The sequence below is a fragment of the Lichenostomus cassidix genome, chromosome 3 (genome assembly GCF_008360975.1).
Source record: "Lichenostomus cassidix isolate B80296 chromosome 3, HeHo_3.0, whole genome shotgun sequence".
Lineage (NCBI taxonomy): Eukaryota > Metazoa > Chordata > Aves > Passeriformes > Meliphagidae > Lichenostomus > Lichenostomus cassidix.
Window position 1 is genome coordinate 101686126 of NC_139483.1, and position 15908 is coordinate 101702033.

Here is a 15908-nt window from a genome sequence, read left to right on the forward strand (position 1 = left end):
TCTCGGGAAGTCAACAGATTACCAAATCTGTGAAGCAGACAGCAACCTTTTTTTCTATCTCGTGGTTTACTCAAATACAGGACTCTTAATACACTAAGACAAACTACCATGATACCAAAACAAGTGAAACCAGCATCTGGATAATGTTCCTTCATCGCTACATAGACGTGTTGACCATAAAGCAAAACTGCCTCAATTGTAATACAAATACTTGTTAAAACAAAGAAAAAAAAACCATAAAAACGTTTTATTAAAAAGAAAAATGAATGCTAAAAAAGAAAGTTTGGAAGAGTTTTAATAAACTGAAAAGTTTTGGGGCTGTTCAGCCTGGAGAAGTGAAAGTGTCATGAACACCTCATAGCAGCCTTCCAGTATCTGAAGAGGGGTCTACAAGGAAGCTGGAGAGGGACTCTTCATTATCTGTATTGACAAGACAAGGAGTAATGGGTTTAAACTGAAAGAGGGGAAATTTAGGTTAGATACATGGAATTAATTCTTTACTGTGAGGGTGGTGAGGCACTGGCACAGGTTGCCCAGAAAAGCTGTGGATGCCCCATCCCTGGAAGTATTCAGTGCCAGGTTGGATGGAGCTTTGAGCAACCTGGTCTAGTGGAAGGTATCCCTGCCCATGGCAGGGGGGCTGGAACTGGATGATCTTTAAGGTCTTTTCCAACCCAAACTTTTCTACAGTTCTATGATTCTAGATTCAAAATAATGATGCCCATGTCTCCGCAAAATATGTTTCATATGTGACTCTGAATGTATGAGAGTATTATTCTTTCTTGCTACCTACAGAAGTCTTAAGAACCATCCCAAAACTTCCAGACATCTGAAATCATTGATATTTTTTAAAGGCAATGATACCCAAGAAAACCTACATTACAGATCTTTGACTCAAGGGGTGACTACAACGAGAGTGATATATAGTTTAGTCTATGTATGTACCTGGCATTCTTCTACCTTCCGAAGGAGCTCTGTATTTCCCTCTTCAGCTTCGACACCTTCTTCAAGCACCTCAATTCCTTTTTCCATCTCACTCACCTAAAGAGAAGCCTATATTAGTATGTATCAGCATGTCTGCCACAGACTGGGAATGAAGTACATTTCACATGAACAAACATATTTTAGCAAGACATTTACCACTGCCCACGCCATTTGATGTTTCAAATCCTTGAGGTGATTTTTCATGTCATTCACAAAAGCAATGCTTTTGAAAATTTCCTTTTTTCCCAAATAAAGCTGCTTAAGTTCTTCAAGACGCTTAAAAAAGAAAACAGGGGTTCAGTCATGAGTGAAAAAAGCTGTGATACAAAATTTTGGCAAGATTAGGGTTTTTTTTAAATTTAATGCCACTGAGATGTAATAAAACCAAAACTAGGCAGTTTAACTCCTATAGTTTGTTCAGTGCTCAGATCTGTCCTAATAATTACTTTAACTTTTACGTACCTCTTCCCCTTGTTCTATCTGAACAAGGGTATTTTTTTTAGTTTTCCCAATAAATGAATAATCTTCTTTCATTTGTTCCAGCTGAGTTGCCTTCATAAAAAACTAAAAAGGAATAAAAATGTGCAGATGTCAGATTAACACCTTATCTGAGTGGACTTCCAAAAATTATGACAGAAAGACCATACATCCCAACCTCTCTGCATGCTAAATGATACCCAAAGCGAAATAAACGGTGGGGTTGTGGTGGTACAACTTCCACTCCCTCCCTGGGCCGTAATGTGAAATCTGAAATGTTTGTTAGGACCCAGCCTTGATGAAGAGCAGCTGTCTGAGCTCCTCTTGAGTTTATCAGAAATACTCTCTGCTCCCAGGAACTTACATTGCTGTTTCTAATGAACAGCCTTGGAAACTTGTTTTGTCTCGCCAGAATAACACTTCTCTGAGCTTGAGGGGAATTTTTCACAGGTATATAATTTGTACATTCTCTTTAGGTGTGTTTGCATAGAAGTATGCATATGATATAGCAATTGTATTATGAATGTTTCGTAAGTACTTACATTAGTAAGAAAATTAGGCTTATGAGTGAGTTGCCATTGTGCTATCATAAATTCTCTAAGAATCTTTCATTACATTGCTTAAATCAGGCTACTGATGAACTACTGTTAAGTTACAGCACTGTTAAAACCTTTAGGCCTAAACATTGGTCAAAGTCTGGAGCTAAGTTTGGCAAGGGGGTCCACTCTGAACCTTGTGACTTAATGGCCTTACTCCTTTTCTTCTTTACCCTTTTCCCATCCCAACCTCCATTATGATCGTTATGATAGTTTGGAAGCAAACCAGCAGAGGAATTACCCCCACACAAATATGTTGCAAGAGATTCCAAGTCAGAACAACAGCTTAATAAGAAAAATTAAAATAAAGGCAATAATACAGATACAAACAGCTTAAACTGTCAAAGTCAGAACATAACCTGCCACCCTGTTGATTAGGGTGGTAGTAGCAGTCCAGTTAAATGGTGGCTGCTATAAGGATAGTTAGAGTGATGGATGTGATCTTGTTGAAGTGGTGATCCTGAAGAAAGGTCTAGTCCATCTCTCGAGGTGCCATGGTGGTTCTTGAGCTCTTCTCTGGGAAACCAGTGGAAGTAGTGTCCCACTGTTCCAAGCCTCAGTTTATATGCAGGTTGGAATGTTCAGTTCCTCCCCTCTGGGCAGGGCATCTCACAACTGGATGATCTAATTCTATGAGTCATTCCCAGAGACATTGATGGCCCATTAGTGGAGATGGCCCCTAAATGGTGTTATCAGGGCTGAGTCATGCTGAAGATAAAGAACATTGCCCCACCTGTTCTTAAAAGCTTATGAAGATGGTAATAGAATACATACTTTTTGTTTGCACCTTCCATGGAAACTAAGACATTATCCACCCCTTATTCTATACCATCTACATAACACCCAAATCAATGCCCTCACTGCACACAATTCTCACTTAAAATTAGGTCTCCTTGTGGCACACAATGGGTTTCCCCATCTTTCTGCATTATCCACCAAGTGTAACCAGGTCCTTGTGCAAAAACAATCCCATGGATGGGTCTGTCTTTGCCTGAAGTGGGATTAATCCAAACAGTCTTTCCCAAAATACTTCTCATGTACACCACAGGGACTTTTGTCTCTATCTAACTGCGTGCAAAGGTTCGGACTGGGCAGGACCATCTTGACTGATGGAGCCTCAGGTATTGTCCATCCAGGTAGCCTTTGCTAAATGTAATTCCTAGTTCTTGAAGGTCCCCCCGCCAACTGCCTACAAGGTGGTCTTCAGCAGTTCATTGCAGCATTCAACTTTCCCAGCAGCAGGTGCATGATAAGGAATGTGGTACACCCATTCAGTGCCATGTTCTCTAGCCCAGGTGTTTTTGAGGCTCTTTTTGGAATGAGTCCTGTTGTCCAACTCGATTCTCCTAGGGGTGCCATGTCTCCACAGGACTTGCTTTTCCAGGCCCAAGATGGTGTTCTGGGCTGTGGCGTGAGGCACAGGGTAGGTCTCCAACCATCCAGTGGTTGCTTCTACTACAGTCAGCACACAGCACTTGCCTTGGCAGGTTTGGTAAAGGGTGATGTAGTCAATTTGCCATGCTTCCCCATACCTTTACTTCGACCATCATCCACCGTACCACAGAGGCTTCACCGGCTTGGCCTGCTTGATCTTGCAGCTGTGGATGACCTGTGAGATGCTGTCCATGGTAAAGTCCACCCCTTGGTCAGGAGCCCATCGGTATGTTGCATCTCTTCCCTGATGACCAGAGGCATAATGGGCCCAACGAGCTAGAGATAATTCTCCTTTATGCTGCCAAACCAGATCCACCTGTGGTACTTTAACCTTGGCAGCTCAGTCCACCTGCTCGTTGTTCTAATGGTCTTCATTAGCCTGACTCTGGGGTACATGTGCACCCATGTGTTGGACCTTCACAGTCAGTCTCTCCACCCGGGCAGCGATGTCCAGCCAAATCTCAGCAGCCAAGATGGGTTTCCCTCTGCGCCGCCAGTTGGCCTTTCTCCAACGATCCAGCCACCCCCACAGAGCATTATCCACGAGTCAGTGTAGAGCTAGAGCCTCGGCCACTTCTTTTGTTCAGCAATATCCAATGTCAGCTGGATGGCTTTAAGCTCTGCAACCTGACTTGATCCACCTTGTCCCTCAGGGGCTTATGCAACTCGCTGTGTAGGTCTCCATATGGCAGCTTTCCATTGCTGATCTGCCCCTACAATTCGGCAGGAACCACCAGTGAAGAGGGCATATCACCTTTCACTCCCAGATAGCCCATTATATGGTGGGGCTTCCTTACTGTGTGTCACTTGCTCCTCTTCTTCTTCAGAAGATAATCCAGAAGTGTCATCTTCAGGCCAGTTTGTTATAATTAGAGTGATTAGAGTTTCCTATCCGGGTTCACTGTCATCAGAGTGATCCACTTGCTCCACATAGCATCAGTGGCATGATGCGTAGAAGGAACCTTTCCCTTGAACATCCAGCCCAGTACAATCACTTCAGGTTGACCTTGGTTTTAGACTGATTTCAGGTTTTAGTCCAATTTTCCTCTGTATGCTATCTATATAAGTACGAGAGTGAACCTTGCGAACAAACTTAGTCTCGCTTTCACTTTAATATTAAAACTGCTTTTGCTGATACTTTTGCCAATGGTTCTTTGGGTGACTTAAAATACCCATTTGCAACAGAGGTATTTCTGAATAATTAACTCACTCAGCAGTGTCCTAAAATTTAAACGTATCAATCTCTTTAGAGAGAAGAAACTTCAAAAAAATTGTTTGTGCAAGTGGGTGACTGGCGCAATCATACAGTGCACTGGCTCTGGTTGGGATGGAGTTAAGTTTCTTCATAGCAACTGCTAGGGTGCTGTACTTTGGATCAAAACAATACTGACTACACACTAATATTTTAACTGTTGCACTGACTGAGGCCTCCTGTTTCTCACTCTGCCCTCCCAGTGAACAGACTGGCAGGGTGTTCAAGAAGCTGGGAAGGGATACAACCATGAAGATGATCCCAAGTAGCCAAAGAGATATGCTACCCCATAAAACACCACTGTCATAGTTTAACCCCAGCCACTCAATCAGCCACTCATTCACTTTCCCTTGGGGTGTGATGGGGAAGAGGATCAGAAAAGTAAAAGCAAGAAAACACAGGGGTCAAGATAAAAATAGTTTAATAAAGCAAAAGGTGCACATGCAAGCCAAGCAAAACAAGAAATTCATTCATCACTTCCCAGGGGCAGGCCACCTTCCCAGGTGTTCAGCCATCCCCAGGAAAGCGGGGCTCCATCATGCCTAACAGTGACTTGGGAAGACAAATGCATCACTCAAAACATCCCCCAATTCCTTCTTCTTTCCCCAGCTCTATATGTTGAGCATGATGCCATATGGTCTGGGATATCCCTTTTGTCAGCTGGGGTCACCTGTCCTGGATGTGACCCCTCCCAACTCCTTGTGCACCCCCAGTCTCCTTGCTGGTGGGGTGGAAAAAGAAGCAGAAAAAGCCTTGACACTGTGTAAGCCCTGCTCAGCAGTTACAAAAACAGCAGTAATGAAAATATCTCCACATTATCAATGTTGTTTTCAGAACAAATCCAGCATAGCCATATATGAACTACCATGAAGAAAATTAACTCTATTCCTGGCCCAAACCAATACAGTCATGGTCAGCAATAAGAACAGGTAAGAGAAGGTTTAGGGGGATTAGCCATCTTTTGCTTGGGAACTGGTTGGGCATCACTCTACCAATAGGCGGTGGCGAGTGACTGCCTTTGCATCTCTTATTTGTTTCACTTTCTTTCTCTCTCCTTCCAGCCTTCCCTTCAGTTTTTAAACTATTTTTATCTCATACCTCTAATTTTTTTTTTACTTTTACACTTCATTTCTCCTTCCCCCATCCCAAGCTTGGGGGCAGCACAGAAGGGAAGTGAGTGAGTGGTCATGTGATATTTAGCTGCTCACCTGAGCTAGCCCAAAACAAGTAATTAAAATTAAGAAATTTGTTTATTTGGGTTTTTTTTTCCAAATGCCACCTCTGAAAATTTGAAATCGGTGTTTTAATGTAATCACTATGTTAAATTTTTTTCTTACCTTGTACTTGTCACCTTCATTTTTAGTCTGCAAAAACTGCTTACTCATCTCTTGGGTTAAAACAGACACAGGATTATCTACCTGCAAAAACAAATCACTTTTGTTTTATTTTTAAATACAAGTTACCATGTTACTACAAATCCATGAAAGTGAGCATGCAATCTCCCTATTCCAGTCCTGCAACATAGTAATAAACAAAGGTCCAGAAACCAGGCTTTCTAATCCTCTCACTTCTTTAAAAAACTGAAACATAACAAACAAAACCAATCACAGAAAATTAAAAAATACAAGTATATCAAGTTACAAAGTAGAAGTACAGCAAGGACAATTAAGGAATTTCTTCCAAGAGGGTAAGTGACTTCTATAAAAACAGTACCTATAAGTTCAATTTATTTAACAAAATCAGCATTATAAATTCTTGTGGTATGTCTCACTATCTAATTCATCAAAGTATTGCAATAAATGCAATGAATTGACCAACATAGTCTTACAGATGTTGTCACAAAATAAAATCAATGCATACTAACTGAAGTTCCTATTATTTGAAACTCTTAAGTATGTTGAATATTTTAAACTTTGTATGTACTACCTGATCTTTTATTAATCACTTAGGCAGTAAAATCACATTCAAATTTCTGAAACAGTAATAACTGAAATTATCAGCAGGAAAAACTCCCCATATACATATGGAAAAGACTTTTGACATATATATATATGTCAAGACTTTTATCAACAGGATACATTGCTTACAGCTCACAGATGATAGCAAATACTTATCTGTCTGGGACAGAATCCTGTTCTGCATTGTATGAGGTACACATTTTTATTTTCCCTTTGCTGATGCATTTGACCTTTAAATAACATGGATGAGGTGAAACTCTCCTTTAAGGAATAGTACATTTTTTTAAATTAAAAAATTATAATATCACATGCCAATGTCTTAAACTGTACAGAATTTAAACACTACAACAACTACCTGTATATTAAAGTGATCCAGTATTGATATGAGTTCCTCTTTCTTTGATGAAATTATGATCCCTAGTGGTAAAAAAAAAAGGGAAAAATATCAATAGGTACAATGCCCCAGTCCTTTGTTCAGTGTAGAAAAAGTAAAAAATGAGATTATAGTCTTTTTGTAACACAGTCTTAAATGAGAAACATTAGTTAGGGGGGTTTGTTTATTATTTTTTTCAATATACTTGCATTTGCACAGAAAGATTTCTAATTCAAGTCCTCCTTTGCCTCATAAACACCCTGTGACAGAATTTAGATGTATCAGCAAATTCAAAAAACCTCAAAAAGACTAAAAAACTATGTTCAACCTCATCACAAAAGTAGATTTTTGTAGAAACAAGTACATAATGTAAAACCTGACATACTAAATAATACATGTCAATAACTACATAACGCTTTTGACATACTAAAATATTCTCAGTCTGGGATAAACATAAAAAAATGGACATTGTCATCATGCTTGAATGATTTTAAGAAATGAGAAACATCATCCTTCACTAATGTCAAGGCATTTAAAGTCATGAACACATTTAGAGAACATCAAAGGCTGACAACAAGGCAAAGTACCACCAACCAGATTTGCTTTTCAGTTTGTAAGTTCTGCTTCCATCCTGATTAATGTGCTGATTCACAGTAATAGAGGTACCATACAACTCCGGTTTAAATGCCTCTCCACCTTGGTTTCGCAAAGTTATGGAAATATCTGCAGAACTAAAAAAAACCCCAAAAATAATAAAAAAGACAACTGAAATTAATTTCAAATCTAAAAACAACAACAACAACAAAATCAGAACATTCTAATTTTCTAAATTAATTGTCATGTGTCCTACAGGTCACAACAGCAAGTCAGTCGTAGTACCAATCAGAAGAACACATATTTATTTGGTTTGAGCCAAAACAGCATTAGACACTGTGCTGGTTTAAAATTCAGCAGGAAAAGCAAACCCACTCAAACTGCCCCCTTTCCTCTACCCCCTTCTCATAGTAGAGAAAACAATAGGAGAGATTATAAGATGGAATCAAAATTTATAGCAAAATCTCAAAACCATAATAATATTAATAAGAGTATACAAAACAGAGAGTGTTTCATCCACAGAAGGGTACTGCCCACCAAATAAACAAAAATGCTTCCCCACGACAGCGCCTGGCATGGGCTCCCAGACAAAGCCAAATGGCAACCATCCCTGTGCTGGGCCATGTGGTGCATGAGAAACCAAAGGAGAGTAGCAAGGTCTACCAGGCTGACCCTAAAACCTACACAACCCCTCCCTTGAGCCCAGCAAAAGCAAAAACTGGTGACCCTTTTTCTTTTGGCCCCAGCTGCCTCCTGCTCACACCACAATCCCATCCTGACGTAGGTGGTATGGAATATAATACTGCTAGAAACTCCAGCCCTGAGTCAAAAGCAAGTATTTGTGACAGAAGATTTCTTCCACCTTCCCTTCCCATCTGAGTGCCCTCACTTTACATCGCAGAATCAAGTGGCATTTTGGTAGCTCTCCTTTTTTCAAACAGGCTTCTACAGACTAACCAAAGTAATCTACAGCAGAATGCTTAAGGCATTCTTCTATAAAAGATGAGATGTGATTTCAGTTCCAAATTCCTATTTTCTGTTTCTCAAGTGAATGCTGGAACATTAACTTAATACACATAAGGCAAGTACTGCCAACAATTTTACTCTAAGCACCTCAAAAAGGAAAAGCCTGGAACTCTGAATAACAGCTTCATGCAACTGTAAACTCCTAAACCTTCTATCTTTTTATTGGTTTCCCCAAACATGTTGTCCCCACTACTCACAGCAGACATGAATCCACTTCCTGCATGTTCAGATATCCAGCTGTAAGTCAAGGTCTTTATATTGTATATTCATTCATATCAGCAGAAAGACTGAAAAATAATTAACCTCACTGCTTGCAAAACAATAATAACTAGTTACCTATGTTTTTTTTCTTGTAAACTCCATTTTTCTGTAGAATATTCAACAACAGAGGAGAAGTAACACACGAGAGCAGGCAATACAGAGGACGTATCACTGTGTTAGCTAGTTCAGTGTCCCAGTTTCAGGTAGGACACAGGTAATTTTCTTGCCATTACTGTGAGAGGCAGAGCCTGGAGCCCCATGCTGGGGGCATGGCTTCAGCTGGAAGAGAATGGGAATGTGAAGTGGAACTGCCACCACTTTGGTTCCTTTCTTCCAGGGAAAGCAGGCGGCAAGTGAAGCAGTGGGGTGGCTCCAGTCCTACCATGGGCTTTGTCTATCATTGTTTTTCTTGTCTCAGGTTTGGGGATGAAGTGTGGGTGTGGACAATATGTCCACCATTGTTTCTTTTTTCAACAACACAGGCACGGACACTTCTATTTGCCATTTTCTTCTTTGTCTAAGGAACTGCATGGCTCAGGCTGTGGTGCAGTTGCCTTGAGTTAGACTCAGTGAGCACTTCTGCATGTAATCACCCACTTTTATAACCTATTGTTATTGGTATTGTTGCTGTTACTGTTTGCTTTCCTTATCGCCTTGCTGGCTTTTTTTCAGCAAATTTTTATCTCAACCCATAATATCTATTGCTCTCTCACTGGAGGGGAAAGAGAGCAGCTGTTTGGAATTTAATTTCCAATTGGTTTCAAACCACAACATTCAGAAATAATGGTATACTACAGGTAAAACTTCTAAGGTTTTTTGTTTTCAGGGTGTGATTTTCTTGAGTGGGGGGAAGGTGTTGTTTAAATATGGTCTCTTCAGTGTTACGCTTTTTACTCCAGTCTGGTGGATCCCATAAGAAGATGCAGAAAATTACGGCAAACAGAAAATTCATCAGCTAACTTGAATGATAATCACTAAACTACATATGCAACTTTAAAATTAAATTTTTACTTACGTCTCTCCTTTTTGAATAAACGTTTTTAATGAGGAACCTCTGTTAGTTGCAGTGGCTTTCCCACCAAGTCCAACAATTAGTGCAGTTAATACAGAACTTTTTCCACCTGTAATTGAAGCATCGAACTTGTTTTAAAGAGAAGCTATTGTAACTTCTACTCCAGTTCACCCATATTACAGTTTTTTCACTTCGCATACATGCATGCATTAGAAGTCCAAATTCTGTCCTCATTGAACATATAAAATAACAATAATGCTAGAAAAGTATCTGCCATTTTCAAGGCTCTCCCTAAAAAATCCCAACATGCTGAGCCAAACTTCTGTTACTTCTGTTTAGCAATTTGCATTCAACATGTCCTAGGTCAGAAGAAAAGAATCTCCTCTTCCTTAAAAGCATACTGAAAACATGTATACAACAAAAGAAATCAATCACACATTATTATTTATCAAACTATTTGAAAGGTTTTAAGCTCTCTCAAAATTTATGTCCTCTCTGGCACTCAATGTGGGACTCAAAGGGTTGAGATAACTGACCAGCGTATTTTAAAACAAATTCGCTATAAGCATTCTTTATACTATGTTAATAGTTGCTGATCACAATGCTGATTTATTTGCTCTCAGTGTCCTTGTGCTGGTTCTCACAGCTGCATTATGTAACATCTTCCTTGTAGCACGTGCTTCCCATTTTGGTGTTTATCACCTTTGGGGCCTGGGCTAAGGTTATCATTCTGAAGCACTCTGTACTGCTGGCTGATATGATACGATATATGATGATATGATATGATATGATAATTGACATGACCGTGAAACTCGCCTGCTCTGTGCACTCAGCACCACCCTCATCCCTGGGCTTCGGGAGCCATCTAGCGGCAACTGCTCACAATTACACAATTTTACCCTTCCTCCTTTGAGAGCCAGCCTACAGTGGAGACATCTTCCCCTTCTTTCCCCAGCTAATAATAACAGCTTTCGAAAATTTGGAATATCTTTGGGAAGCTGAAACCATTAGTAAGCAGGATGTTGCTGAAGGTGGTTCAGACTTTGTTTAGCATTAAGCAACTATTAGCAGTAATTCAATGCCCCATTACAAGTACATTCAGCTCCTCCAAACACAGTTACGGGCACTGCAGGCACTCGGACAATTACTGAGCATTTAATAATAAACATGAAAGTACATTTGGTTCAAATAAAAATGTATGTGTTACTTAGCTATGAAAATATTTATATTCACATTATCTTTTGCAAAAATTTCCAAATTTAAGACCTAACTCACCATCCTTGAACTACTGGGACAGACCTGTGTAGTACCCCATTTCAAAAGTGAATTGTTGTCCATGCAAAAAAAGATGGCTAGCAATTATTTTTCAAATAAAAATTGCATCTTCTACATTATTAACAGAAGTGTTCCTTGACAAAGACACTATGCAATTAATACTTACTTCCATTGGTTCCAACAACGAAATTGAGATTTGATCCAAACTGAAAAGGCCCCAAATTTGAATGGCACATGAAGTTCTTCAGCTGGATACTTTCAATTATCCCAACTTCTTCATCAGGCTAAAGAATGAACAATTAAAACTCAAGTTATGTATGAATTTTAATGAAATTAAGTTTACGTATTTTAAATGCAATGAGAATTAAAATGATAGTATGATATAAAACATGATTCATTACAAGCCACAAGGAAACAGACAGGTTTCGTGACACTGTGTAAAGTTGGTTACTATAAAGCAGTTTCACAGTAAAATAGAAACTGTTACTAAAGCTGATCCCTCCCTTTCAGTTCTCCCTATTACTAACTTATCATCAATACGACATAAAATATTAAGAGAATAGATCTACGCAGTTGGCTGACCAAGTTAAAGCATGTTATTATGGGCATTATCCAAATGTCGTGTAAATACTGACAGGCTTGGGGCACTAACCACATCTCTAGGAAGCTGTACTGGCTTTGGGCGGCAAGGTTTGTGTTAGAGCCAATCCCAGCCACTGCCAAGACAGATCCACTGCTGGCCAAGGCTGAGCCCATCAGCAACAGTGGTAGTGTCTCCAGGCTAAGAGTTAGGAAAGGGAAATCGCAATTGCACTAACTGCAGCCAGAGAAGAGATGAGTGACAATACGTGAGAAGAACAGCTCTGCTGACATCAAGGTCATCGAAGGAGGAGGGGCAGGAGGTGCTCCAGGCATCAGAGCAGAGATCCACCTGCAGCCTGTGGAGAGCCCCATGCTGGAGCAGGTGGATTCCCAAAGGAGGCTGTCACTCTGTGGGAAGCCTACACTGGAGCAGACTCCTAGAAGGATCTGTAGCCTATGGAGAGAGGAGCTCACACTGGAGCAGGTTTGCTGGCAGGACTTGTGACCCCATGAGGGACCCATCCTGCAGCAGGATCTTCCTGAGGGACTGCACCCTGTGGAAGGGATCCACACTGGAGCACAGAATGAGTGTTGAGTCCTCCCTCAGAAGAGGAAGGAGTGGCAGAGACAACATGTAATAAACTGACCACAGCCCTCATTCCCAGTCCTTCTGTGCTGCTGGGGGAGGAAGCAGAGAAAATTGAGAGTGAAGATGAGCCAAGGAGGGGTGGAAGGAAGGTGTTTTAAGATTTGGGTTTATTTCCCATTATCTCTCAAATACTGACTAATGAATACTGCTAATAAGTTAATTTTCTCCTAGCTGAGTCTGTTTTGCCCATGACAATCACTGGGGCTGATCTCTCCCTGCCCTTATCTCAACCATGAGCCTTCTACTGTATTTTCTCTCCCCTGCCCAGGTGAGGAGGACAGTGACAGAGTGGTTTTGGTGCACACCTGGCATCCAGATAGGTTCAACCCCCCCAGAGAAGCCTGGTCCAGTGTCTTACCAGTGGTAAAGAAATGTTTCCTAATGTCCAGTCTAAATACACAGGACAGTATTTGCAATCTCAAAAATTATTTTTTAAAAATCCTCTATCAAATTAAAATTTAACTACTAAAAGCAGAAAACAGTAATATCCCTGTTTTCAAGTTTCTTTTCCATCAAAATTTTCATTTCAAATGCTACATTTTTTAGACGTCTGAAAGTATCAGCTATGCAAAACAAACATATTTCGCACTTCTTTAATAACTAGTTTTCTAAATATTTTCTCTGTTTTTAATACAACCATAAATTAAATATACCATAGTTCTATCAAAATCTATTTCCTTCACTTACTTGACCACTTCAATAGTATTCCTTCTATAAAACTAGAATATTATTTTATGATTGACTATTGTAACTAGATGACTCAAAAGAAATAAGGCAAGAATGAACTCATGCAGAAGTCCTCATCACAGTACCTTTAGTTTCTTTTATTTTTGTTCTACTAGAGCCTACATGTAAGACATTTTTTTCAGTAACCACAGAAGTTTTCCTGTATCTTCATCTCTATGATTTTTAAACTACTTACTGACTGTGAAGAGGCACCATTAGCTGACAACTCTAAATTTTCTTCTTCGTTAGGCTCATCAGTATGTACATCTGTGTATTCTTTTCTCTGCCTTTTCTGTGATCCAGGATTTGAAACACTTTCTTCCTTTCTCTTACCCATGAGTACTGAAAAATGAAAGCAATGAAATATTATAGGTTTCAGTCTTCTAGGTGATAACATTATCTACAGGTGATAGAACAGAGATACCAAATTATTTACTTTGGCAAAAGAAATATTAAGATCACAGCAAACATTGCAACAAATACTTTCCCACAAATGAAATCCCGGTAATTTAAGGCTAAGCTTACTATGAAAGAGATGCATCCAAACAAAAGAAACCCAGTTTCACTATTCTAATCAAGTTGAATTCCTTGATTGAAAATAAAATCAACCTTGATTCTGTTTTCCTTGGTACATTAAACTTTGGAATATTTGCTAGAATTGGCTTTGGTTAGCAAAGGAGTTGAAGAGTAGTGGTAAAAAGAACATAACTAACATAGTATAATCAGCAGCATCAATGCAGGTTTGATTAAAGTCATCAGCACAGCCAAAAAGAAAGTATATTTATTATTCATGGTTGACAAAAGCTGAGAAAATTAATATGCAGAACACATAAAAGTAGAATAAAGGAAAATTTGGATTCATTGCATTGTTCCTGTGCTGTTTTGTACACACAAGGCAATATAATTACAGTAAACAAAATGTTCCTAAAAAAGGGTAACTATTCTCTCTCTGTATAGGACATATATGTACATTTCCTCTACAAATCAATAAATAATGCACAGACTTTCAGCACTAATAGGACTGGTCTGAAACAAATCTTGCAAAAATAACGAGCTTTACTAAAAACATATAAAAATCTCGTATTTTCTGAAACCGTAAGCTTATGGTATGGTTTTTATTCCCTCAAAAGTAGGTATTAAATTTTCATACCTAGAGGCCCAAAGCCCTACACAAAACACAGAAGCTTACCTACTTGCCCAAGGTAGAAGTAAGGTGCTCTTTACACAAATGCAATATACAATCTTTTTATTTGTTAGTAGTTAAGTCAGCTACTGGTAAGTATCCAAAACAGGCTAAAATTGACATCAGTCGCACAGTTGTCTGACATCAAAACTCTTCTGAAATGGATTACATTCTCCTACTCAACTTTGTTTACTGGAATTTAATCTAGAGCTTCCTTCTAAGAAAGATGGTAACTAACTTTAATGCACATCATCAGTTTGAGCAAAATTCAGAGGCATGAAATGTACTTAACATTCACTGCTATAAAAACATCACTGCATGACACATGGCCTAAGAATAGGCTGCTTATTTATACAAATAAATCAATAAAAGTAATATTTTTTAAAAAAAATGTGTGGGGTGCAGGAAAGTGACCAGCATTAGAGACATAGCATAGGCAAAGTTGGTAACACGTATTTAACACACTGGGGCTTGGAGGCCAGAAGACTCCTAGTCACGGATACAGGTGATGACAACAAGCAAGTACTTCCTTGTCCCATGGGACAGATGGCATGATCCAGGAGAGAAGACATGCAGCTCAGCCTAACAGTTCCTAACATGATCTCCTGGATCCCAGAGGGAGGTGACACAGGCTGTGAGAAAGCTGGGTGGATCAGCACAGCAGGTCCAGCTGTGCAGTGCACAGCCTCAGAACCCCATGGGCTCCCTTGTTAAAGCCCTCAGGCTCCCCCAGAGCTTCTCAGTGTGTTTTGCTACACATTCTCTCTGTAAAGTTTTAAGATTAGTTACTTGGAGAATCTACAGAGAACTCAATGAAATAAAGACTGCTGAAGAACAACTTTAATCATAAGAACTTATGCTGCAATGGAGAGGAGCAATCTTTCTTCCCTCTGTCTCTTCTCATTCTGCCACATCCCCCTAAGTCCAAGCAGCTCTTTATGCAACAAAGCAATAAATCAACTCAAGGCTCTGAATCTACTAAAAAGTAATGCAGGAAAGAACTTCATTCTTTTCACATTAGGTGAAGTCCCTAACCACTTCACCATGCAGATCTGTATGCTTGGGTCATTGTGGAGATAGAGATGTTTCTTTGAGCAGTTTCCTTGCGGCAGCCTAATGTTCTGGTCAAACTGTTGCCTGTTTTCAACTGACAGGACGTCACACAGCTCATACTACCAAGCATCACAGAGAACAGCATTTGTTATAAGAGACACTAAAACTTCCTACATCATTACAAAGAATATCTAATTTCTATTCTATATATTTGTTGACTGCTTTATAAAATATAGCATCTTATTATCCCCTCGTTAATTTTCTATGACACAGGAGCTAAATGATAAAGAAAAAACAGTGTTAATTCATTTCCATTATGTGCAATGAACAAAATTCAAAGCAAAAGCAGAAATGCAATAAACTTTCCATCTGAAACTCTTGCAGTAATTTTCAATGGTAGGAAGTTCTTTATCAAATACTAGAGGTAGAAGAGGGGGAGAATGATGATTATTACTGATGATTATTATTACTAT

At 39.4% G+C, this 15908-nt stretch overlaps 1 protein-coding gene across 4 annotated transcripts in view; it reads right to left on the reverse strand.

Annotated features, from left to right (window-relative positions):
* Positions 1 to 15908, reverse strand: part of SMC6 (structural maintenance of chromosomes 6) — a 40428-nt gene that overhangs the window by 20907 nt on the left and 3613 nt on the right. For all 4 annotated transcript variants that reach the window (XM_085056908.1, XM_085056905.1, XM_085056907.1 and 1 more), the window contains exons 3-11: positions 13396 to 13541; positions 11409 to 11526; positions 9971 to 10076; positions 7669 to 7805; positions 7057 to 7118; positions 6081 to 6161; positions 1447 to 1548; positions 1141 to 1260; positions 946 to 1041 (exon numbers count right to left, since the gene is read on the reverse strand). In XM_085056908.1, coding sequence (XP_084913034.1) covers positions 946 to 1041; positions 1141 to 1260; positions 1447 to 1548; positions 6081 to 6161; positions 7057 to 7118; positions 7669 to 7805; positions 9971 to 10076; positions 11409 to 11526; positions 13396 to 13536 — 963 coding nt within the window. In that variant the 5' untranslated portion in view covers positions 13537 to 13541. The remainder of the gene's footprint in view (positions 1 to 945; positions 1042 to 1140; positions 1261 to 1446; positions 1549 to 6080; positions 6162 to 7056; positions 7119 to 7668; positions 7806 to 9970; positions 10077 to 11408; positions 11527 to 13395; positions 13542 to 15908) is intronic.